Source organism: Glycine max, chromosome 1 (assembly GCF_000004515.6).
Source record: "Glycine max cultivar Williams 82 chromosome 1, Glycine_max_v4.0, whole genome shotgun sequence".
Classification (NCBI taxonomy): domain Eukaryota; kingdom Viridiplantae; phylum Streptophyta; class Magnoliopsida; order Fabales; family Fabaceae; genus Glycine; species Glycine max.
This window is the reverse complement of record NC_016088.4, coordinates 16049963-16076361: the sequence shown is the minus strand read 5'-3', so window position 1 is coordinate 16076361 and position 26399 is coordinate 16049963. Positions and strand designations below refer to the sequence as shown.

The window sequence follows — 26399 nt, the reverse complement described above, 5'->3', positions numbered from 1 at the left end:
CCATTCATCATGATCTGCATCTTAAGGCTGCTCTTCTTCTCAGCCTTTCACTATTAAAGCCCTATGTGATGCTATTGGGCATCGGACCCAGATGATCAAAGGTCTACCTCTGGTGCAGTGATTTATATTGGTCCCAATTTGGTCTCTTGGTCCAAGAAACAACAAATTGTGACTAGATCTTCTGCTGAAGCTGAATACAGAAGCTTGGCTCAAGCTACAACTGAAGTTACATGGATTCAAACTCTTTTAACAGAGTAGTCTATTCCTTTTCAAATTACAGAGATCTACTATGACAACGAAAGTGCAGTGGCTATCACTCATAATCAGCTCTTCATTCTCGGACTAAACACGTGGAGGTTGACATCTTGTCAAGGAGAAAGTCTTAGCTAAAGAACTCAAAGTGTATCATAATCCTGCTATAGAACAATGGGTTGATGCCCTCCCTAAGCCTCTCTCACCAACTAGGTTTCACTTTTTCATTTCGCATCAATGACAGTTTTCTATTTTTCCCTCTCTTTTCTATCTCAAAATCTATTAAGTATGCTACCATCACAAGACCTGAAATTAGTTTTTCAGTCAATAAAGTCTGCTTGTTTATGTCCAAACCCTTTGAACAACACTGGACAGCAGTTAAGAGGATTCTACGATACCTTAAAGGGACTATTTCATGGGGCTTACTCTTTCAACCTGCTTCCTCTAAGCACCCTTTCTCCTTTCATGCTTACTGTGATGCAGATTGGGCCTCTGATCCTGATGATAAGAGGTCTACTTCTGGTGCAGCCATCTTCTTTGGATCAAACCTGATTTCCTGGTGGTCCAAGAAGCAAACTGTTGTTGCTCGATCAAGTACTGAAGCTGAATACACAAGCATGGCGTTGGCTGCAGTAAAAGTCACTTGGATTTTATCTCTTCTTTCTGAGCTTAAGGTCTGCCTCTCCTATATTCCTTTGTGACAACACAAGCACAATGGCTTTGGCTCATAATCCTGTCCTTCATTCTCGAACTAAACATATGGAGCTTGATGTGTTTTTGTTCAAGAGAAGGTGCTCACCAAACTACTACAAGTGGTCCAAATTCCTGCCGCTGATTAGTGTGCAGACAGCCTCACCAAGGCTCTCACTCCTACCTTCTCTACTTTCAGAGACAAGCTCAAAGTGATTGAGAAGCCTTCAACCATATCGGAAAAATCCAAGTCACACATCGGCCAGAGATAAGGCCAAGAAAGAATATATAAGAGGCAACTCTCACCCTATGAGCTAACTTTTGGGGTTGAGTTAGGCCCAAAACCACATTATAAGATGATATCACAGAGCTAGCGTTCGATCCTTAGCTTTCTTCATGGCTTACTGTTTTCTCCTTGGGTTGAATACAATGATCAACTTCACCTCACTTTAGATTTCTGCAATTACTTCGTTTCTCTGCAACTCTTCTAGATTTGTTTATGGTATCAAAGTCTATCATAAATCCATTAAATGGGTCATCCAACATGTCATCCACACATCAAGCCCAATAGTGTTGGGCATGAAAGGGGTGTATTGAAAAACCCAAGTTTCACATCATCTAGAATTATGGCCAAGAAAGATATATAAGAGGCAACCCTCACCCTATAAGCTAGCTTTTGGGGTTGAATTAGGCTCAAACCTATATTATAAGAAGTCAACCCCTCATGAGCTTCCGGGGGATATTAGAGTATACATACTCTGATAGATTTATTTTTCTTAAGACAGACTATTGACAGTTGTTGCACAATTGTAATCAACTGTCGTAACTAACTAACTAACTACAGTTAGTTAATTCTGTTAAGTTAGTTAGGCTCTATATCAACAGAGCTTGTACTCATTTAATGATTCGGTTGAATAATATTCTCTCTCTCTTCAATCTCAAATCTCTCTCTCTCTCAATATCAAACTCTAATATAAATTGTTTCAAAAATTGAAACTAAACATTTTTTTTCTAAACTAACAGGTAATTTGAAATACAGCACCATATATAAAATCAATCTAGCATCAACCTTCAAGAATAGTGGAAATAAAAAATTAGCATAAAATCATATTGGGAAAAACCCAAGTCCCATATAGGCTAAAAATAAAGTCAAGTTAGAGTATATAAATGAGGGACAACCCTCACCCCTTGAGCTAGCTTTTGGGGGTTGAGTTAGGCCCAAACTCACATTCTAAGATGGTATCAGTGTATAAAAACTACGTACCCCATTGTCCAGATTCAAGATTAATTCAAAGGGTCACCCACCATTGTTATCCATGCACCAAACCCAAAAGTGTTGGGCGTGAGGGGGTGTATTGGAAAAAACCCAAGTCCCATATCGGCTAAAAGTAAAGCCAAGTTAGAGTATATAGTGAGGGTCAACCCTCACCCCTTGAGCTAACTTTTGGGGTTGAGTTAGGCCCAAACACACATTCTAAGAAATCACTTCAAGAGAGAGAGAGAGAGAACAAGGGCTTGACTGACAATATTCTGTAGTGACTCATGATTTGAAGTTCCAAAAGATAGTGCAAGTAGCTTATGAAGTTCCTTCCTCAATATTGACATGTAGACCTTTTTCTGCAGGATGACAAGCGGTACTAACCTGTTGTTGGATAGAAATTTAGTATTCAATATGACAACATCTTAGCCATCAGAAATTACAGCTCAAATTGCAATAAAATGTTCAAGGTAGTCTCCAAGTAGAACAAGATAAAACTTACACAGTTGTCACAGTGAGAGGTGGTAGTACTAAATTTCCACACTCGATAAGCTTTGACTTGGTACGTCGAAGCATAAAGGCTCCCAATACACTTCTCAAAATTTTAAGTCTCTCCTTTACCTTTGGAGTATCATGAACTGTTTAGAAACAAAACTGCAACAATTAGAAAGGGATTAAACTTGAAAGAAGTTAATTTTGCATCATCACAGGGACCAGGGTACTCAATGACAAACCTTGTATCTTATGGTATGCTCTTCTAACATTTTTCTAGAATTGCAAGAACCTAACAAGGATATTTTATAATTTCCTAAAGGCTAGTAAAGCCTTTAAACAAATTACATCACTAGTTATTGATCAAGTTAAACTCAAGAATCTAGAGTATTCAGATTCCATAATTGTGCATCAAACTTCAAGAAGAACAACAATAATTCACAATCCAGCAATGCTAAATTAAATAAGAATGACCTGGTGAAAGATCACTGATGTCCTTAAACATAGAGAGGAACTGATCCGGTGTACCAAAAACAGAAGGCATGCAAAAATACATCAACGCCCACAATTCAGAAAGGTTGTTTTGAATAGGTGTGCCAGTCATCAACAACCGTCTTGGCATTATATAGCAATCTTTGAGAACATTAAATAAAACCTGTAAAAGTTTCAGAATTTTAACAAGAACAAATAATCTTAGAGGGAATATTCATAAAATATTCTAGCCAAATTACCTATATCATGTACAAAAAATAAAAGGAAATAGTTACAGCAATCAAAAAAACATTTACAGCTAACTACCAATTAACAAATAATCAAACATAATCTCAGCCTATATCAACCATATTCACAACAAAATCTCAGCCTCAATCTTACATAATCATAATCTAGATAGAATATTTCAATTGGAATTGTGTTCTGTGATTTTAGGGACTGCTGGGGAGAAAAACAATAGGAGAGGAAGAATAATTCTTGTATATTATTCAAGAATATAGACAAGGCTGCCAATTACATACTAAATGCAGAAATAAAAGTAAATAAAAAGGGATCAGATCAAATCGGAATAATCTGATCTTGATCCTAATTATTCAATCTTCTAGAAAATTAATTCCAAAAATAAACATCCAGCTATCTAATTAATTCTTAATATAGACATACAGCTGTCAACACCCCCCCTCAAGTTGGTGCATAGATGTCCAACATATCCAACTTGCTTACAAGAAACTCAAAGTTGGGACTAAACAATCCTTTTGTAAGAATGTCAGCAACTTGCTGTGAAGAAGGAACAAAAGGCATGCAAATTAGGCCGGCGTCCACCTTCTCCTTTATGAAATGTCTATCAGTTTCAACATGCTTGGTTCGATCATGTTGAACAGGGTTCTAGGAGATACTGATTGCAGCCTTGTTATCACAATACAATTTCATTGGAAGAGTCATAGGAAGCTGCAATTCTTCTAGAATCCTTTTAAGCCATAAAATCTCACAAATACCTTGGGTCATTGCCCTATACTCAGCCTCGGCACTGCTCCTGGCCAATACATCTTGTCTTTAACTCCTCCAAGTAACCAAGTTTCCCCAAACAAATTTGCAGTAACCGGATGTTGATTTTTGATCCATAATAGATCCTGCCCAATCTGCATCTGTGAATACTTCAATAGCTTGCTGTCCAGTTTTTTTGAAAAACAATCCTCTGCCTGGAGTACTTTTAAGGTACCTTAAAATTCGGTGGGCAGCCTCCAAATGTTCCTCGTGTGGTGATTGCATGAATTGGCTCACTAAACTGACTGCAAAGGCTATATCTGGACAGGTATGGGATAGATAAATTAACCTCCCCACTAATCTCTGATATCGGGTTGTGTCTACAGGGTCTCCTTTGCCTTCACTCCGAAGTTTCTGGTTGGGGTCTATTGGAGTATTTGCTGGCCTACAACCCATCATCCCAGTTTCTTTGAGTAGGTCTAGAATATACTTCTGTTGAGACACCACAATCCCCTTTTTTGATCTTGCAACCTCCATTCCCAAAATATATTTTAGGGATCCAAGGTCTTTAATCTCAAATTCACCCGCATGAGATGCCTTCAAATTATTTATTTCTCTATAATCATCCCCGGTAATTACAATATCATCCACATAGACAATTAATACAACTATCTTTCCTTCAGAAGAGTGTTTCACAAGCATGGTGTGATCACTCTGACACTGAGAATATCCCAGCTTCTTAATAAACTGGGCAAATCTCTCAAACCATGCTCTAGGTGACTGTTTCAAGCCATAGAGAGACTTTTGAAGCTTGCAAATCTTTTGATTGAGCTGAGATTCAAAACCAGGAGGTGAGTCCATGTAGACTTCCTCCTCTAAGTCCCCATTTAAAAAGGCATTCTTTACGTCAAGTTGCTGTAATGGCCAGTCTAAATTTGCAGCCAATGATAAGAGGACTCTAATGGTGTTAAGTTTTGCAACAGGAGCAAAAGTTTCTGAGTAATCAATACCATAGGTTTGTGTGAAGCCTTTGGCAACTAGTCTGGCCTTGTACCTCTCAACAGACCCATCTGCGTTATACTTGATAGTAAACACTCATTTGCATCCCACGGTTGTTTTTCCTCTTGGTAGGTCCACCACTTTCCAAGTCTGATTTTTTTCTAGAGCTCTCATCTCCTCCAAGACAGCTTCCTTCCACTTAGGAACCCTTAGAGCTTCCTGTATATCTCTTGTTATTTCTATTTTTGTCAATTCACAAGTAAAAGCTCTAAAGGTAGGAGACAATTTTTCATAAGATATAAAATTAGAAATAGGATGATTTGTACAGGACCTTACACCTTTTCTAACAGCAATAGGAAGGTCAGAATTGTCAAAAATAGGTTCAACAAGGTCAGGAACAGTAAGAACAGATTCAAATTCCACAGTATTTTGAATGGGTTGAACAAAACTAGAAGGATTCTTACCTGATGGATCCTCGGATGACTGGCAGTTTCGAGAATCATTTGGTTCTATTCTTTGAAGTCTTTTTTTCCTTAAGTAAACACAGTCAAAGGGTTGAATACCTTTGTTACCAACTCTAATTGTCTCATTTTCAACTTTTGGTTTTGACAATACAGTTTCTAAAATATCATTTTCATGGCTGTCTTGACTTGACTGGTTTGATTCACCCAAATTTTTTGCTTTCCCAATGTCTGCCTCTTCTAAATTTTCTAAAAAAATCCAAACTTTCTGAGAAATCTAAATTTTGTATTTGAAAATATTGAACATCTTCCTCTTGTCTCCCCCCTGAAGACGATCACTAAAAAAAGGAGTTTTTTCAAAAAAGGTAACATCCATAGTAACAAAGGTTTTCTTGGAAGTGAGATCAAAACATTTGTATCCCTTTTGGTTGGGAGCATAGCCAACAAAAACACATTTTTTTGCTCTAGGCTCAAGTTTCCCTTGGTTTGGTTCATGAATATGTACAAAAACAGTGCACCCAAATATTTTAAGAGGTAGAGTACACGAGAGTCTGTTATTTGGAAAAGCACTTATGAAAACATCTAATGGAGTTCTGAAATTCAAGATTTTGCTAGGCATTCTATTTATCAAATATGTTCCAGTGAGAATTGCGTCACCCCAAAGATATTTTGGTGCCTTATTTTGAAACAATAATGTCCTAGCTACTTCAAGAAGGTGTCTATTTTTCCATTCAGCCATTCCATTTTGTTGTGGAGTGTCAACACAAGAGCTTTGATGAATTATCCCATTTTCAAGAAAGAACTTGCTTAAGTGCTTGTTAAAATATTCCCTTCCATTGTCACTACGAAAAACTTTTATTTTCACTTGAAATTGTGTTTGTATCATTTGAAAAAAAGTTTTGAATATGCTTTCAACCTCAAATTTTGTTTTCATCAAGTAAACCCATGTTATCCGAGTATGATCATCTATGAAGGTTATAAACCTCTTTTTCCATTTGGTGTAGGGTCCCGACAAGGTCCCCAAACGTCACTATGAATTAAGGTGAATGGATTAGATTGTTTATAATTCTTAGGGGAATAAGAGGAACGATGATGCAAAGGAGATTGCAGGATAGAGAGAGAATGAGGGTTAGAGAGAGAAACAGAGACAAAGATGGAGAGAGAAACAGAGACAGATACAGAGATGGAGAGAGAGACAGAGAACGAGAGGGAGACAGAGATCGAGAGAGACACAGAGTCAGAGAGAGAGATAAAGAGAAAGGGAGTGAAGGAAGAAGAGAGGGAGCTTGTGCGAGAGAGAGGCCGTTCGAGCGCCAGAGACCTGAGAAGGAACCTATATGGAAGGGCTCGATACAGTTTGAGTAAGGAGTGTAGGGGGAGAAGATGTCAAGTCATGGCTGAAAGAAATTTCACCGGAGAAGATGACAATCACAGAGTCACTGATAATAAACACCAGGAGGATCCTTGGATCGAAGTAGGAGGTAGGAGGAAGCCTTGGAGACAGACAAAAACTGAACAAGGAGCTGATTCATGTAGACAGAGACAAACTTACGTATACCAGACAAGGGGGAAACACAGACCCCAATCATGGAGGAGTAAAAAGGACATAACCTCCTTTTACTTCTCCCATTTTCCAAATTCCGTTAGTGAGTCATTTCTCTGGAAGTTATTCCAGGAATGGGGAAATGTATGGGAGATTTTCGTACCTAGGACTAAGAACAAACAAGGCCACAGATACGGCTTTGTTCGTTTTAAAGGTGTAGAGGAGGAAGGTAGATTGGAGAGACAACTTGACAATAACATATTCATAGAAGGTATGAAGTTGTTTGTTAACAAACCAAAGTTCCAGAGAGGAGGAAAAAGAGACATCCAGAACCTGGTGGGAGAAGGTAAAGGAGATAGGAAGCAACTCACGATCCCCATGGAACCCAACCAACGGAGACCCAACAGTTTGCCATCCACCAACATGAAATCATATGCGGAAGCTGTTAAGCGCAATCCGGCGATGAAAGAGAAGGAGTCTATGATGCCTTTGTCGGGGAAGTATAGCTCAGAACCTCCTGTTACATCTGTAACTTTTCATACTTCAACGGAGGACAACAAATGGTTGGACCAAGCTTGGGTGGGTCGTATCAAAAACAGAGGTATGTTTGAGAGGGTGGTGGAAGAGGTTCAGGAGGTGGTAGGAGAGGAGATGAAGGTATCCTACTGGGGGGACGACATGATTATCCTTTTTGACATGGATGAAGCCAAAGCAGGAAAGATCAATCTCAGAGAACAATCTAATGGAGAGACACCCTTATACTCAATCCAGAAATGGACACCGGAGATGAAGACCGAATTCCGCTTAATATGGATTCACATTTGGGGTGTTCCCTTGGAGATATGGGGTGCGGAACATTTTGCGACTTTGCTATCGACATATGGAGAACTTATCGAGCTCGACGAGGAGACGGAGGATCGCTCGAGACTCGACGTCGCGAGGGTTCTGTTACGTACGGAGGAGAAGCCATTTTTCTTCAAATCCATGGTGGTTACGGTGAATGGTACAGAGCATCAGTTGGTTTTAAGGGAGGACATGCCTTGTTTTAAAGGAAAACGGCAACGGCGACCGGAATCGGAGATTTTTCTGCCATCGCCGTTCACAACAGCGGTGGAGGATTCGGACGACGGCATGACAGTTTTCACTCCCGACGGAGCTTCGTCAAACTGCCTCAGGGACAGACGCCGCCGACGGTGGACCAGGGCCATCAACCTGTGGCGCACGGAGTCCGAAGCCCATTGTGACGACGACGCGTCACTGCATCGTTTGGAGGCGCCATCTGCTGTGGGCCTATCGCCTCTCCCCGCGCGACACGTGGACTACAACGGTCCCCTCCATAGCCACTTGCATGGACATGGTATTCTGGAACGTAGGGATTCCTCCCTTGGCCAACAGTAGATGCTTCTTAAGGAAAAAGCAGGTGAAGGTCCCAATGAAGTTGACTCTGGTAAAGGGGCTGACCTTTGGGTCGTACAGCATGATCCAGAGGATATTAACCTAGTGTCATACCCCCTGGTCAAACCAAATTCAAATCTCTCATACAAAGAGACTTTTGAAGTAAACAACACCGTTCAGAAAAAGGCATGTAATGCGGAGTTACAGGATTTGGGCCTCATTACTAATGGCCCAACATCAAAGGGAGAGGAATCTGTCCTCAGCTTAAAGGTCTACTCTAGAAGAAAGGAGGGTGTAGGAAGAAATTTCTTGGCCCATTTAAACAGCAACTCTGCTGCAAAGGCCAAAAGGGACGTATATAACACCTTTTCCCTGGATCTTACAGAAAATGACACGCTCAATAAAAAAGATGACATGGCAGGGGATGTTCAGGTAGCGGAGGTGGCTTCAATTCAGCACCAGCATTGTCTCAGCCCTATTCTTTCCAGTAGTTTCAACAAAGCTCCTCTAGAAAACGAGGAAGACTTTCATCTTCAATTAGCCAGAGATTTGGGCCTTTCTTTTGAAGAGCATAAACACAGTTCTGTAAACATGAAGACTGCTAAGGTTGCTAGTGAACATACAGCAGAGGTAACAGCTGTGATGGGAAAGGATAAGATTGACTCATGAATACTCTATCCTTTAATTCTAGAGGGCTGAGTAGTGGTGTCAAGTGGTCAGCTATCAGAAAACTGACCTTGACCAACAATCTTGATATTCTATGTATCCAAGAAACAAAAATGGAAGCCATTGATAGGAGGACTTGTCAGTATTTATGGGCTGACTGTAATGTTGCTTCGGAATGTGCCCCTTCAATTAATGCTGCTGGTGGCCTCCTCTGCATCTGGAATAATGATTCTTTTTCAGTTGATAGAAAGGTAGTGGGGGCAGGATTTATTTTGTTGGAAGGAATGTGGATCAAAGACAATAAGAGGATCTCCATTATCAATGTGTATGCTCCGTGTGACATCCATAGGAAGAGACAGCAATGGGATGAAATTCTGCAGCTGAAGACATCCTCTCAAGAAGGTCTATGGTGTGTAGTAGGTGATTTCAACTCTATAAGACACCAAGATGAGAGAGTGAGTGCAGCTCAGTTTGTGGGTCCTGACCCCAGCATTTCTGAATTCAATTCTTGGATTTCAGAGATGGCATTAGAGGAGGTTAGGTCCATTGGAAGGAAATTCACTTGGTTCAGACCCAATGGCAGTGCCATGAGCAGATTGGACAGGTTCCTCTTATCTGATGAGTGGTTTCTGCAATGGCCAGATTCAACTCAGTTTGTGCTTGATAGGGATTTTTCTGATCACTGCCCTATTCTCTTGAAGTCAAAGAACATTGATTGGGGGCCAAAACCTTTTAAGGTTATGGATTGGTGGTTGAAGGACAAGGGGTTCCAGCAGCTAGTGGAGCAGAAATGGGGCAATTACCACCCTCCTGGTTGGGGAGGCTTTGTCCTCAATCACAAAATAAAACACCTTAAGCAGAGTATTAAGAGCTGGAGTTTGACAAATGGGGAAGCTAATGCTAAAAAAGTCCAGAATATTAAAAAGGAGCTGAATGATTTGGAGACTGGCCTAATTGATAGAGCTCCATCTCAGGAGGAATTGATTCTTAAGAAATCCCTTCAAGATCAATTGTGGGATGCAGCTTATGCTTATGAATCTATGCTAAGACAAAAGGCTAGAGTAAAGTGGTTAAAAGAAGGGGACAGCAACTCTACTTATTTTCACAGATTGATCAACCATAGAAGGAGAAAAAATGCCATCCAAGGTATCTTCATAGATGGTGTGTGGGTTCACGAACCCTGCACTGTTAAAAATGCAGCTATCCTTTATTTCAAGGACAGATTTTCAGAGGAAGCTCCTAGAAGACCAACCCTTGATGGTGTCCAGTTCTCTACTCTTGATTCAAGAGATAAAGAAAGCCTTGTGACTAGATTTTCTGAAGTGGAGATCAAATCAGCAGTTTGGGACTGTGGGGGGGACAAAAGCCCTGGTCCAGATGGGCTAAATTTCAACTTCATTAAACATTTTTGGGAGATCCTGAAACCTGACTTCATCAGGTTTATGGATGAATTCTACATCAATGGTTCCTTCCCCAAAGGAACTAATGCTTCATTCATAGCCCTCATCCCAAAGATTAATGATCCTCAATCTTTTAATGATTATAGACCCATCTCCCTCATAGGGTGCGTCTATAAAATCGTGGCTAAAGTTCTGGCCAAGAGGCTGGCCCTTGTTCTACCTCACCTTATAGATGATAGACAGACAGCTTTCATGAGAGGAAGACACATTCTGCATGGTGTCTTGATTGCTAATGAGGTTATAGCTGAGGCTAAGTGATGCAATCCTACCCCGCAAGGGCATTGGATAGAAGACTCCAAGTAGAATGGGCCAAAGATGCAAGAGAAGGCCCTAGGGTTCTTATGAGCCTTAGGGTAGATTACGGGCCCATGGGCTAAGTACGAGCCCACTTATTTTTGTACATATTAGAATAAGGTTTCATTAATTTTGGGTCTTGTATTTTGGGCTCCATAATGTAGGTAGGGTACCCTAGAAATATAGGATTTTTCAGCCCTTGTATTTTAGGGCACCTAGACTAGTTTTTGTATTAGGGGTAGTTTTGTAATTTCACATGCACTAAGTGGATATTTGATGTGTGTGGTTGGAAATAAATTTAATTGAATTGGTAGAAGCCCAATCCAATTAAATTTTAGAGGGGAGGTGAGCATTTGCTTACTACACCCCATTGCCACATCATATAGTCACACTTTGTGCATGTCCTTCACGTTTTTCATGCCTCATGACACCTAAGCACACTTAGTGAAGAATCTTGGAATTGATCTTGGATTAGTGGGCTGAACCATAACTAAAATTCACTAATCATAATTAGTGAAATTTTGGCTCCAAAGTTTGGCTCCACAAATTCAATTTCAAATTCAAGTGAAATTTGAATTTCCCTCCTATTTTGTGTGACACTTAGGCTATAAATAGAGGTCATGTGTGTGCATTTTTTTCAACTTTGATCATTTGAATATTAAACTTCAGATTTCAAAGCTCATTTAGAGCACAAAATTTCGTGCTCTTTTCTCCCTCTCCCTTCATTCATCTCCTTCTTCCTCCAAGCTCTTATCCATGGCCTCCTATGGTGGTAAGCTTCTTCTAGACTCATCTTCTCCTTGAAGTGGCGTCTCCTCTCTCTCTCCCTTTCTCCATTCCGCTGTCATTCATCTTCCAAGAAGCAAAGGAATCCATTGATGAAGAAGATCCTAGGCCTACAAGCTCCAATGGAGCTTGCATCACTAAGGCTAGAAATAAACCTTGCTTGGTTTTCAAAGCGGATTTTGAAAAGGCGTATGACTCGGTTTCATGGGGATTTCTCGACTACATGCTCATGAGGATGGGCTTTTGTGATAGGTGGAGGAAATGGATTAATGGTTGTCTGTCTACAGCAACCATATCCATTTTAATTAATGGAAGTCCTTCTAAGGAATTTGCTCCTAAGAGAGGTCTAAGGCAAGGTGATCCCCTTGCACCCCTTCTCTTCAATATTGTAGCGGAAGGCCTCACAGGTTTGATGAGATCAGCTGTGTCCAAGAATCTATTCAGCAGCTATAGAGTTGGAATTTTAAAAGAAGAAGTGAACATCCTCCAATATGCTGATGATACCCTGTTTTTTGGAGATCCCACTCAGCAAAATGTTAGATCTTTAAAATGCATTCTGAGATGCTTTGAAAACGTTTCTGGCCTCAAGATTAATTATTCTAAAAGCCATCTTGGCTGTCTGGGCAAATCTGGAAGTTGGTGCAGGGCTGCAGCTCAATTCCTTAACTGCAGTCACATGGATTTTCCTTTTTCTTATCTCGGAATTCCTCTAGGGGTGTCCTCGAAGAGCTGGAGTGTGTGGCAGCCTATTATAAGGAAGTTTGAAGATAAACTTGCAAAGTGGAAGCAAAGAAGCCTATCTATGGGGGGCAGAATCACTCTCATTAACTCAGTTTTAGCTGCCTTACCTATCTATCTTCTTTCTTTTTTCAAGATTCCCAAAAAAGTGGTGCACAAGATTGTCTCCATCCAGAGAAAATTTCTGTGGGGAGGTCAGCAAGAGGCCAGCAAGATACCTTGGGTAAAATGGGGTTCAGTTTGCCTCCCCAAGAACAAAGGGGACCTTGGGATCAAAGATTTATCCATCTTTAATGAGGCTTTACTTGGCAAATGGGGGTGGGAGCTGGCCAATAACCAGAACCAGCCCTGGGCTAGAATTCTAATCTCCAAATATGGTGGGTGGAAAGAGATGATCTCTGGCGGTAAGAGTAAATTCCACTCTCAATGGTGGCAAGACTTAAAGGCTATTTTCCAGCAGCAGCACAACAACTGTTTTGTTGATAACCTCAAGTGGAGAGTGGGTTGTGGCACCAAAATTAGCTTCTGGAAGGACAAATGGCTGGGGGATAATTATAATCTTCAAACAAAATATCCTACTCTTTTTTTAATAAGCAATCAGCAGACCTCTTCAATCAATTCTATGGGGAATTTTGTGGAAGAGAGATGGGAATGGAAGCTAACATGGAGAAGGAACTTTTTTGACTATGAAATTGACATGGTAGCTGACTTCCTAGCTGACATTGAGTCAGGCAACATCAATCATTCCAGCAGGGATTTCCTTTGCTGGAAGCCTGATCCTAATGACCTATATTCCACAAAGTCTGCTTATAAAATGCTGCAGGAGGCTCATGATAATGCTAATGAGGACAGGGTTCTTAAGATCATGTGGAGCCTGAAAATTCCCCCAAGAGCTAGTGCTTTTTCATGGAGATTATTCAAGAACAGGCTCCCTACTAGGGATAATCTCAGAAGGAGGCAAGTGACTCTGCATTCTTATAGCTGTCCTTTATGTGACCTTGAAGAAGAATTTGCCAATCATCTTTTTTTCAACTGTTCCAAGACTAGGAGTCTCTGGTGGGAGCCTATGAGATGGGTTAATAGAGTGGGTCCTCTCTCCACTGACCCAAACAATCATTTTCTGCAATTCTCTCAATGGAATAGACCAAGCAGCACAGTCAAGAGATGGGAATTTCTCTGGATAGCTCTGTCATTGTCCATTTGGCACCACAGAAACGGCATGATTTTCAATAATCAGCCTTTCAATCCAGAAAAGGTCATGGATGAGGCTTTATTCCACACCTGGTCCTGGCTTAAGTGTGTGGAGAAGGGTTTCCAATTGCACTTTAATTTCTGGTCAACTAATCTGAAGGAGGCTTTTTCCTAAAGGGGTTGGGTTGGCTTTGTATTTCGTCCTATCTATCGATTCTCCCTCGTGGGGTTTAGGCTTTTTATGCCTTGTATTCATATCTATATTTTCAGTACACCTAGTACTGAAGTTCATATATAATATTTGATTTTTGCTGTGCAAAAAAAAAAGAGGAACGATGATGTTTTGCAAATTGACAAATTTCACAAGAAAACAAATTTGGATTTTTATTTTTAAAGAGGTCAGGAAATAAATGCTTCAAATACAAAAAATTGGGGTGACCTAGCCGATAATGCCATAGCATTATTTCTTCATCTTCATGAATCAGAATTGAATTGAGACAATTTTTCTGGAGTTTCTCCTTAGGACCAGACTCATCTTCAAAGGGATAGAGGCCATCAACCTCTTTAGAACTGCCAATCATCCTCCCCGAACTCAACTCCTAAAATTTACATGTAGAGGAATCAAAAATAGCCAAACAATTTAAGTCATGTGTTAATTTACTTATAGACAACAAATTACATGATAAATTTGGAACATGAAGGACATTGTGAAGGGTTAAAGTTTTAGATACAGGAATAGAACCAACACCGGCTATAGTAGAAAAGGTACCATCAGCTATTTTGACCTTTTTGTGACCTGCACAAGGACTATATGTGGAAAACAATTTTGAACAATTTGTCATATGGTCAGAGGCTCCAGAATCGATGATCCATGGAGCTTTGGAATCAGGTTTGGAACTAAGGAGAGCAGCAGAGAAAGAGATACCTTTTTGAGCCAAAGAAGAGGATGGAGTCACTGACATTTTTGTGGTAAAGAGTTTATACAGGTGCTCTAGTTGTTCCTTAGTGAATGGAGATGACTCGGAGTTGCCTTTCTGCTCCACATTTTCAGCATTTGAGGTTTGGAAAGCCCGACCCTCTCCAGTTGGTTTCTTTTTTGAGTTGGGTGGTTTTCCATGGAGTTTCCAGCAGGTTTCCTTAGTGTGCCATGGTCTTCTACAATGATCACACCAAGGTCGCTTCTTTTTTTCTCCTTCTGGTTCGTGTCCCTTTGCAATCAGGGCTGAACTTTCAGCTTCTTGCATCCTTATACCATCAGAGTTTCGCAGCATGATTTTCCTCCTGGATTCCTCCCTCCTAACTTCAGAGAACACTTCTCGCATTGACGCCAGTGGTTTTCTGCCCAAAATTCTATCACACACCTCATCCAGTTCTTGATTTAAGCTTGCTAAAAACACGTAAACTCTATCATTCTCTTCTCTCTTCTTGAACCTGGTTGCATCATTAGGATTTTCCCAATCATCCTCATAGCATTGGTCCAACTCCTGCCAAAGAGTAACCATGAGATTGTAAAAGGTTGTCGCATCCTTGTCTCCTTGTTTGGATTGCCACAGCTGAGTCTTCAGTTCATAAATCTGAGAAGAGTTTTCTAGATCAGAATAGCAATCGCGGACGGCCTCCCACACATCTTTCGCAGTTGGGAGGAATAAGTATGGCTTCCCAATGGAAGAGTCCATTGAGTTGATCAGTCATGCGATGATTAGTGAATTTTCTGACTTCCATCTTGGGAGAGAGGGGTCGGTCACTCCTGGTTGAGAAGCGTCTCCTGTCAGGTAGCCCAACTTTCCCTTGCCATCAAGGGCCAGTTTCACGGATTGAGCCCATTCAACATAATTTTACTATTCAGCTTTTGAATCACAAGCTGTAAATTGGTACCCATGGACAGAGAATCAGATATGATAGGGGATGATACAGTTTCATGGCGGGATACCACAAGATCAGAGTCGAAGCTCTAATACCATGTAATTTTAGGGACTACTGGGGAGAAAAACAATAGGAGAGGAAGAATAATTCTTGTATATTATTCAGGAATAAAAGATTTACATATATAGGCAAGACTGCCAATTACATAATAAATGTAAAAAGGAAAGTAAATAAAAAGGGATCAGATCAAATCAGAGAGATTTGATTCTGACCCAAAATAATAATCAAATCAGATCAAATCAAAATAATCTGATCTTGATCCTAATTATTCAATCTTCTAGAAAATTAATTCCAAAAATAAACATCCAGCTGTCTAATTAATTCTTAATATAGACATACAGCTGTCAACATGTTCCTAAATTTTCTTGTGTCAAGAAGCTTCAAGAAGTTGTTCTTGATGAACTTGGAGAAGTTTTAACCAGCTCTTCAGGTTGGTGACTGGTGATCACTCCAGCCATCTTGCTAAGTTGTCATCTAGCAATGCTCATCTCTAATCTCTTTGATGTCTCTAGCATCCTTAGGTTTCCTTTGCAACCATGTTTTGTGGAGAACACATTATATTTTCTAAAGGGTTCATTTGTGACAATCTTAAATAGTGAGCTTTAAGGGGGGTGTTAGAATACATGAAAATTGAAAATTATCTCATAATACCATTACCATTATCTTTGATTATCCCTTTGAACTGGCTTTTATATTCCTTATATTTCACAATTTGTTTCCTTACTTAATTAGGATTTGGAGTCGATTATTAGTATAAATACTTAAATAGGCATAAGTATTTTACATTTTGTATCTGATCATCACATTGAATCAATATTAGTTTCACATTATTCACTTTCAGCCTCTATTTTCTCTTTCCTCTTTCCCTACCTTAATCCCTATAGTTTCTTACAATACGTACCAACTACTGCTTCACTGAAAAGAAAGTAATTAGACAAGTTTAATATACAGAAGCATTCTTAATTGAAAACTACAATACATGGGGCATTAAATATTCAACGTACACTTGATGGGTTTTTAAGTCTCTGAGCTTCATCAATAATTGCATACTGCCATGATATTTGAGAAAGAAAATCCTGATCCATCAGTGCAATGTCATATGAGGTTAACAGCACATCAAAAGGCAACAAGACCTGCCAAAAAGTTCCACCACAACTAAAATTAGTAGACAGACATTCGTATGACAACAGAAACATGGTATTTTATTAAAAGCCATCCAGATTCAATGAGTGTATGAAAGTATAATGCACTCACATTCAGTGTTGATGACTGCCCTGTTACATATTCATGTATTTTCATGCGTAGATTGCGCCTGCATTCTTTATCACCAACATATTTGAAGACTTTGAGTTTAGGGGTAAATTTGACTATCTCTGACACCCAACCATCTGTCACACTTAGAGGACATATAACCACTGAAAAAATAAAATAAAAGCATGAAAGAGACAAGTATTTATCAGAATACACATTACAAGAAAAAATTAAAATTTATCAAATCAAATCAAGCAAAGATTCCTTCACTCACAAAATGGCCCAAGTGACAACCGGCATACTTTTAAATAGCTTAAAAAGGAGATAGCTTGCAAAGTCTTGCCCAGTCCCATCTGTCCATATCAATAATGAACACATCAAAATAAACAAATCTAGAATCACATTTGATTTTGCATTCCAATGACAATATTGTGAACCTTGTATCCAGCTCTATATCTGCTGAATTAGCGAAAATCAAAACTTGGGGAATATTCAGAAGCATGTACACTGCTTAGCAGTTAACCATTTTTAAGATAATGCAGCTCTTTGTATATGAAAAAATGAGAGACAATTATTTACGTGACATGAGTAAATTCACCCTCAATTAGTTCATAAATACAGATTTTTACGTGACATGAGTAAATTCACCCTCAATTAGTTCATAAAAGAATACTGAAACTTTATAAGCAAGTAAACAGCTATTTCGAGAAGCATATGATATCTAATAAACATGAAACAGCCCTTCTGCTGGGTGCAATATGCTAATTTCACATAACAATAGGACAATATTACAGGGAACGAAAATGTCAAATAACCAATTTAAAAAGGTGAATTTCATGACTGTAATACCAACTTGAGTACCAAGAAGATATTGACTGAATGCTTGAGGAGAGTGATTCCTCAGCTCTTTATTTATAATAATCAGAATTATACAATCAGAATCAATTCAATAAAAACAGTAACTAAGCAACAATGTAAATCTGGAAAGTAAAATATATCTCAACAATGTAAATCAGGAAACTAAATCATAACAATGTAAATCGAGAAACTAAATCATATTGCAACACTCTCCCTCAAGCTGGAGCTTATAGATCATATGCATCCAGCTTGGAACAAATGTAGGATATCCTCTGCCCTCTAAAAGTGACATGGTAAAAATATCTGCTAGCTGACCACTAGGGTTGACAAAAGAGGTGGTGACTTCTCCAAAAATTATCTTCTCTCTCATAAAGTGACAATCAATTTCAATATGTTTAGTCTGTTCATAGAAGACAGGATTAGATGCTATATGTAAGGCTATTTGGGATTCACAAACAAGTTTCATGGACCCAATTTTGCAAAATTTGAGCTCACTAAGGAGTTGATTCAACCAAATCAGCTCACACATAGTAACTGACATAGCTCAATATTCAGCCTCCGCACAAAACCTTGCCACATTATTCTGCTTCTTGCTCTTCCAAGAAATGAGATTACCACCAATTAGGACACAATATCCCGAGGTTGACCTGCGACCACTCGGTGAACCAGCCCAATCCGCATCAGTATATGCAACTATATCAAGGTGGCCTCTGTTCTCATAAACTATCCATTTTCCGGGAGACCCTTTTATATACCTCAAGATTCGTATGACAGCATCCCAATGACTTTTGCAGGGAGAATTGAGGAATTTACTTACAACATTGACTGCAAAGGTTGTCAGGTCTAATCATGGTGAGATAAATCAGCTTCCCAACCAATCTTCGATATCTTCCTGGATCAGAGAAGGGCTCCCCCTGATCTGGTATAAGTTTGGTATTTGGATCCATGGGAGTGTCAACAGGCTTACACAATTTACCATCCCAATGTCTTCCAGGATGTCACGAGCATATTTCCTTTGGGAAATGGCAACACTGGTCTTTGATTGAGTTACTTCAATCCCCAGCAAGTATTTTAGCTGACCCAAATCCTTAGTCTGAAAGTGCTGAGACAAATGATTTTTAAGATCCCGGACACCCCTGTGGTCATCTCCTGTAATAACAATATCATCTACATACACCACAAGATAAATGCGCAGGTTAGTGAATTAGCTACCACCTGTTGTTTCCATGACCACCAAGAGATCAGATTTGGACCTAAGAAGATGGCTGCACCTGAGGTGGATCTTTGGCCATCAAGATCAGCTGCCCAGTCAGCATCACAGAAAGCATGCAGACTGAGAGGCTGATGAAGAGAGGCTGGTACAAATCTATGTCCAACGTGCAGAGTACCTTTCAGATATTTGAGGATTTGCTTTACTGCAGTCCAGTGGGACTCCAAGGGTTTGGACATGAACTGACAGACTTTGTTCACAGAAAAGCTAATCTCAGGTCTGGTGATAGTGGCATATTGAAGGGCCCCCACCACTGACCTGTACATAGTGGATCTGGGAGGAAGATCATTACCAGTTTTAGAGAGCTTCAAGTTAGTCACCATAGGAGAAGAAATGGGTTTTGCTTCAGCCATGTCAGTTTTGTGCAGTAGATCATGAATATATTTGCTTTGAGTGAGTAACACAGAACCAGTAGGTGTATGATGAACTTCTATGCCAAGAAAGTAATCTAGTTGACCAAGTTGTTTTAGAGCAAAGGTGGAATTCAGATGACTGACCAGAGACTTGATGAGATAATTGGAGCTTCCAATGATGTTGATATCATCAACGTACACTAAAAGATACACCACATTTCTGTCCTTTTTGAGGATAAAGAGAGAGGGGTCACATTTGCTGGTGTGAAAACCATAATGCAGTAAGGTGCTTTGAAGCCTTTCAAACCATTGCCTGGGGGCTTGTTTAAGCCCATAGAGTGCCTTATCCAGTTTGCAAACAAGAGATTTATCTTGGGAGGAAAAGCCAGGAGGCTGTTGCATGTAGATGGTGGACTGAAGCCAAGCAAGAAGAAATTGGTCCTGTTCCTCCCAAGCACTATACGCATCAGTATCTTCGACAGAAGCATATTTCTGTGGAATTATTGGATTAACGAGAAAAAATTGAAGGTGATGACCCTTGATCACAAGTTCAACTTGTTGAATCCAGAGAAGATAATTTTTGTTGTGTAGTTTCTGAGAAATCGAGTGCGCGAAGGTTTTCAAAGCACTCGCTGTCAACACATTTGTCGACATAGTAGAGGCAGAGGGAAGGAGGAGAAATTGGAGTTGCGGAAGCCATGAAAAAAGGTTTTGTATCGACCAAAGCTCTGAATGCCATAAAGAGGTAGGAGAGAATTTGATAGAGAAGAGATTGAGATTGAAGGAGAAGAGACATTATTCAACCCATCAGATAACGTAATACAGTTTGGACTATATGGCAGTTACAGTTGTGAAACTTCTTAGTTAGTGACAGCTGTCACACAACTATCCAAACTACATTAACTAACTACTAACCAATAACTAACAACAATAAACTAACAATACTGACTAACTATGGACTAACTACTGAGTACAGTAGGAAGTAAAAATATACTTCAAGTAATGTATACTCCATATACAAACAAATCCACTAGACTCCCCCTAAACAACAAACCCAGGAGGTTGCTCCATATAGACTTCCTCAGCTAAATCATCATGTAGGAATATATTCGTGATATCCAACTGATAAAGAGGCCACTAGCGCATAGCTTCCATGGACTGTAAGAGGCGAACAGAGGCCATCTTGCCAGCCGAAGGTGTCACTGTAGTCAATTCCATAGATCTGAGTGAAGTCCTCGGCAACAAGTCAAGCCTTTAACCAATCGATTTGTCCATGGGGTCCAACTTTAATGGTAAAGACCCAACAGCAACCAGCAAGAGATTTCCCTAGAGGTGGAGGGACAAAAGCCCACGTCTGATTAGTTTCTAAAGCTTGCATCACATCAATCATCGCTTGTCGCCATCCTGGATGTGAAAGTGCTTCCTGGACAATTTTAGGTATAGAAACAGAGGAAAGGGCAGACACAAAGGCATAGTAGGAAGGTGAAAGACGATGATAACTTGAGAAATTATAAATGGGATGGGGATTGCGAGTAGTACAGTAACCTTTGTGGATGGCAATGGGTAAATCAAAGTCAACCGCAACAGGATGAATGATTGGAACAAGAGATGATGCACCGCTTTCTTCAATAAGGGATGCGGGGTCGAGGGTGACGGTGATAAACAAGAAAGGGAGGTGTTGAGGGAGGGGAAAAAACTGTTTGGTGAGGCATGACAGAAGGAATAGGTAATACCTAAGAGACAGACTCAGAGGAGATGGGTGAGTTGAAAAGGTCTATCTTCGAAGAAGGTGACATCAGCAAACATGTAAAACTGGTGGTTGGCAGGAGGGTAGCACCGATAACCCTTTGAGGTGCATGAATAACCAAGAAAGATGCACTTGAAAGCACGAAGCACGAGCTTTCAACTTATCAAGACCTGGATGCACAAAAGCAAGTAAAGCCAAAAACATGAGGAGGAATATGAAACAAAGACTCGTCAGGAAATAAAATAGAGTGAGGAACTCTATTACTGACAAAAGAAAAGGGCTTTCTATTAAATAAGATACCCAACCGTGAGAACTGCATCCCCCCAAAATTTTAAAGGTGCATTTAAGCGAATTAAGAGGGTACGTACAGTGTCAATAATATGTCAATGCTTGTGTTTAGCAACTCCATTTTGTTGCAGTGTATGTGGACAAGAGGACTAGTGAATCATACCATGAGTTACCATAAAATTGTGAAAAGATTAAAAAAATACTCTTTTGCATTGTCACTATGTAAATTATGAATTTTATTGCCAAATTAAGTATGAATTTGAAGACAAAACTTTTGAAATACGGAAAACAACTCTAATCGTTCTTTCAATAAGAAGATCCAAGTATTCCTAGAAAAATCATCAATAAAAGTGACATAATACCTAAAACCTAACATAGATGGGACATGACTAGGGCCCCAAACATCTAAATGGACAAGAGCAAAAGGAAAATTTGTGTGGTGAGGAATGCTGCTAGGGAATGTAGCCCGAATGTGTTTGCCAAGCTGACAAGATTCACACTCCAAGGACTGAAACTGGGAACCATCGCCTTCAATTTATTCAGACTAGGATGACCTAAATGACAGCAGAGAAGATTGGGATACTCAGTAGTGGTGCACGCAACAACTGTTGGTGAGTGGAAGTAGTAGAGACCAAGTGACTCATATCATGTGCCAATCATTTGTCCCATACTCCGGTCCTACAAATAGAATCAGAAAGAAAAGTAATAGAGCAATTAAGAGTTCAGGTGAGTTGGCTAACACAAACACGGTTAAAGGGAGACTTAGGCGCAAAAAGAACAATGTTTAAGGATAAGGAGAGGGTGGGGGTGGCCTGTCCTATAGCAATAATAGGGGTTTTAGATCCATCGGTTAGGGTTATGTGGTGAAAGGATTTGGTTTCTTACAAATTGAAGACAAGTGAAGGATTACTAGCTATGTGATCAGAAGCAACAGAGTCCAATATCCAAGATCTAACAAAAGGTGAGTGAGAGGCAAGCTGTAGAATTACCAAAATGAGCAATTGCAGCACAAGCTTGTCAGGTTGCCTTGTATTGGAGGTAGTCTTTATATTCAACATTTGACAAAATATTTTGTTGGATCTTGGTCTCTAGTTATTAGGCATGACAATGGGACCCAAACCCAAGGGGCCCACCCCGGACCTGCCCCGCTTTTAACGGGGAAAACCCGAGTTGACCAGGGTCGGGGTCAAGTTTTCCCTGATAGCCAAAGTCGGGTTTGGGGTTGTAGATGGGATTATTAATACCCGCCCCTAAACCCGATCCGCTAATAATTAATTTACAAAAATATCATTACATATATATAACACACTAAAACATGAAACTATTGAATTGAATTTTATGTTAGTGTTGGATTGGATTTTATGTTGTCATGTACAATCTAAAAATATGTTATAATTGCTATTTAAAATTATATTTTTCATTCTACGAAAAAAAAAAAAAATTTATAAAATTTTATAAGCATGTCGGGGTGGGGCGGGGAGGGGAAAACCTGATCCCATCGGGAGCGGGAATGGGGTAAATCTACACCCCCGTTGGGTTTCGGGGGTGGGGGTGGGGTAAGAAAAACCCAACCCCGACCAGCCCCGTTGCCATGCCTACTAGTTATTCAGACTCTAGGGACTAAGAATAAGCAATGGCTGCAGACTAATCAAGGAATCCAATCAAATGATAACATGTATCTTTGGTGTGTCCCATAAGTTTGCAGTATGAACACTATGGGCATCCACCTTTGCCACTATGACCACTTCCTCTACTAGTATAACTGCCTCAACCTCGGTCACATTCTGCAGCAAAAGCTGAAGATTCTCCACCTGTGGAAGAACCAATACTGATACGGTTTCTTGGAAAGGAATCCAAAGAAGTCATCCCATGAGTTCCTCTAAGATGGGAACACTGGGATTTGTCAAGATCTGATTGCAAACAGACTCAAACTCTTTGTGGAGGCCATGGAGTTCATACACCATACGCACATTGTCCAAATTGTTGATCATCTTCTTTGGGTCATCGGAAATTATAAGTGTCTTCAACTCATCAATAGTAGACTAAGCTCTACAACAGTAAGAAGGAAGATCATTGTTCATGTTCAGTGTAGACAAATTATGAATGACATCATAGTGGTGTTGGACATTGTTTGAGTACAAGTCTCAGGCTTTCATCCATATGCCATAACAAGTCTTGTAGTTGTAAAAGTAGGCCATGAGTGTAGGATCGATAGACTGTCATAGGAGAACAACTAACTGCGCATCTACCTTCTTCCATAGGCCACAATCTACATCAGGAATTGCATCGGGTGTCTTTATCAAGTAATCTGATAGCCCCATAGCCGCTTGCCACTGCATATAATTCTTGTTGAGTTTTGCTAACGTAATAGAGGGAGAACCAGAAAAGACAAAGGAGACCGGATTTTTGGACTAGGGATCAGTCATCAGAATTATGAACAGTACCAAGACACGAGTGAATAGTGGCAGAGAAGCCAAACAGGTCAAACAACACTCATGGGGATAGTAAAAGTGTCAAACCACCCCTGAAACAAAAAGAAGGAAGCCCGACAAGCAGTACGGAGGAAACCGCGTCTAAAAGGGTGGCGCATGGGCTTCACGCGCCAACAATGGAGCGTCAAAAAATGAGTGTGTGGAGGTGCATGGATGACCGAATGGAGCCATCGGTGCCAAATCTGAACAGATCGGCACTATCTGTCCCAAGTGCCGGCAGTTCACCTAGATTAGAAGTGGTCATCGGGACAACCCACGTGGCAGTGACGTGCTTGGATCGGAACCAGGCTCTAATATGAACTTGATTACCAAGAAGATGTTGACTGAATGCTTGAGAAAAGTAATTCCTCAGCTCTTTATTTTATAATAATGAGAATTATACAATCAAAATCAATTACATAAAAACAACAACTGAGCAAGTAACTGAGCAAGAATGTAAATCTGGAAAGTAAATCATATCTCAACAATGTAAATCAGGAAAGTAAATTATATCTCAACAATGTAAATCAGGAAACCAAATCATATCACAACACCAATAAGATAACAAAATTTTCCCTTTCAATTTACATAAGCTCTGTCACAGAATTGAAGAGTGTACCTCATCACCTGCAAATAATAGAAATATTATAATCATAACCTAATAAAAAATTGTTGCTTCACAAATACTATCGAACCCACCTAGACTAAAATCTTCAAGAAAGAATTATGAAAACAAAAACATATTATCAGTCCACACTGGATATTATGTTTTCATTGTTACAAAGAATTAAAACAATGAAGGGTGAGCCTTGATGCAATTAGTGACTTGTGGCTTGGTAATGGGTATCAAATCCTGGAACCAGCCTCTACCTTACAAGGGTAAGGCAGCGTATATACACCCTCCCTAAACCCCACCAAGTCAAAACCTCATGCCCTAGGCCACTCCCATTGTTACAAAGAAATGCGAAACAACTAAACAGCAACATTGCCTTATTGTATTCAAGCATCAGAATATGGCATTGCACAATAAAAAGTTCCTCCTCACCAAACACTGAGAACACCATATGGATATCACTCAAACTCTTAAATTAATTGAATAAAAGAAAGCCCATAACCACAATTCAAATAATATGCCACAATCCACATTACCCTGGGTCCTGCATTCATAAGAAATATCAAGTTTGGTCCTTCAAGGATAATGTCAATAGTTTTAATTTGATGGCATAAATTGACATTGAAGGACAAATTTGATGTGTTTATAAAAGGAGACCTAAAATGATGACATGGGTGATTACAAACTACAGGAGAAATGTTAGCAAGCAAAACACTTTTTTCAACAGTCTCTCTATTATCAAGTGAAATTCATCTAGTTCCCACAAAGAGAGTAATGGGAGCACATAAAATTCGTCCCAAAGTATATTTTATAGTAATTTATACAGTTTTGCAAGATTATGTTTCTCACTTATTTTTCATAATTTTTTATAATTATTATATACACACACATCAGGCCGGACCAAAATAACTACCCCAAATCCCAAATTTTCTTAAAAACACTCAGACTTTCCACGCAGCTAAACAAAGAGAACTGAAAACCAATAATTTCACCAAGGATAACGAATTTCGGTTTCCGCCCCAAAGAAAAAAAAAAAAAAAGAACCGGCACCACCATAGTTCTTTCAAATTCTGAGACATTCAGAGCAACCAAACACAATCAAAAGGGTTATAGTCTCACCGAGGACGACGTTGACACCGAGTTTGTACCTCCGTATGAGCCACGAAACCCCTTCCACCTGGTGCGGCTTGAGGGTCACCCTCAGCCCAAGCTCCTCCTGGTAAAGCGGCGCGTCTCCGGGGCGTGAGTCTTCGTCGAGAATGAGTCTGGCGACAACCTGGAGCCTCTGCTCATAGCTAAGATTCATGGCGTCGATGGTGAGAGCGAGTCCGAGTGAGTGGCTTCGAGTCGGTGACTCGGTGTGGTTGGGGAAGCTTTTTGAACGAAGTAATCAAGGAAGTTGCGAGGGAATGAAATGAGTTCCTAGAAAGAACTGTTTTTACACGTGGACAAGCACGTAATTTACTTCTTTTTACTTTTACTATTTTTTTTGAGTAAATTAGATATGTCATGATAGAGATGTAAAGAAATTGACTATGTCTAGCATGTCCCACATTAAACCTACACAAATCTTTTAAATATTGTCTAGATATTTGACAATAATAAATCATATGTCTCGATAATTTTAATTAAAAAAGGCTAAAATATATTTTTAGTCTCATAAATATAAAAATATTTAAAATATGTCCCTACAAAAAAATTATCTATTTTTTGTACTCGCAAAATTTAAATTTGTTATTTTTTGCTCAAAGTTAGGTTCCGATACATATGAATCTATATGTATGTTGTTGTTGTAGTTTTTACATCATTTTTTTAGCCTTTTTTTAATAAAAATTGTCAATGGACATGACTTTTAGAGGGTTTGTGTAGGTTTTAAAAAAATAGGAAGATGTATGTAATTTCCTTAAACCTTAAGGGAAGCATT

General features: G+C 39.6%; 1 protein-coding gene across 1 annotated transcript in view; it reads right to left on the bottom strand.

Annotated features, from left to right (window-relative positions):
• The window catches only part of LOC100797182 (probable helicase CHR10), a 46779-nt gene extending 20868 nt beyond the window's left edge, over positions 1–25911 (bottom strand). Inside the window, exons 1-8 of the mRNA XM_006573152.3 lie at positions 25595–25911; positions 24482–24489; positions 17150–17228; positions 16879–17039; positions 16629–16757; positions 3167–3347; positions 2703–2838; positions 2467–2584 (exon numbers count right to left, since the gene is read on the bottom strand). Of these exons, the coding sequence (XP_006573215.1) occupies positions 2467–2584; positions 2703–2838; positions 3167–3347; positions 16629–16757; positions 16879–17039; positions 17150–17228; positions 24482–24489; positions 25595–25781 (999 nt within the window). The 5' untranslated portion in view covers positions 25782–25911. The remainder of the gene's footprint in view (positions 1–2466; positions 2585–2702; positions 2839–3166; positions 3348–16628; positions 16758–16878; positions 17040–17149; positions 17229–24481; positions 24490–25594) is intronic.
• Between the last annotated feature and the right edge of the window lie 488 nt (positions 25912–26399).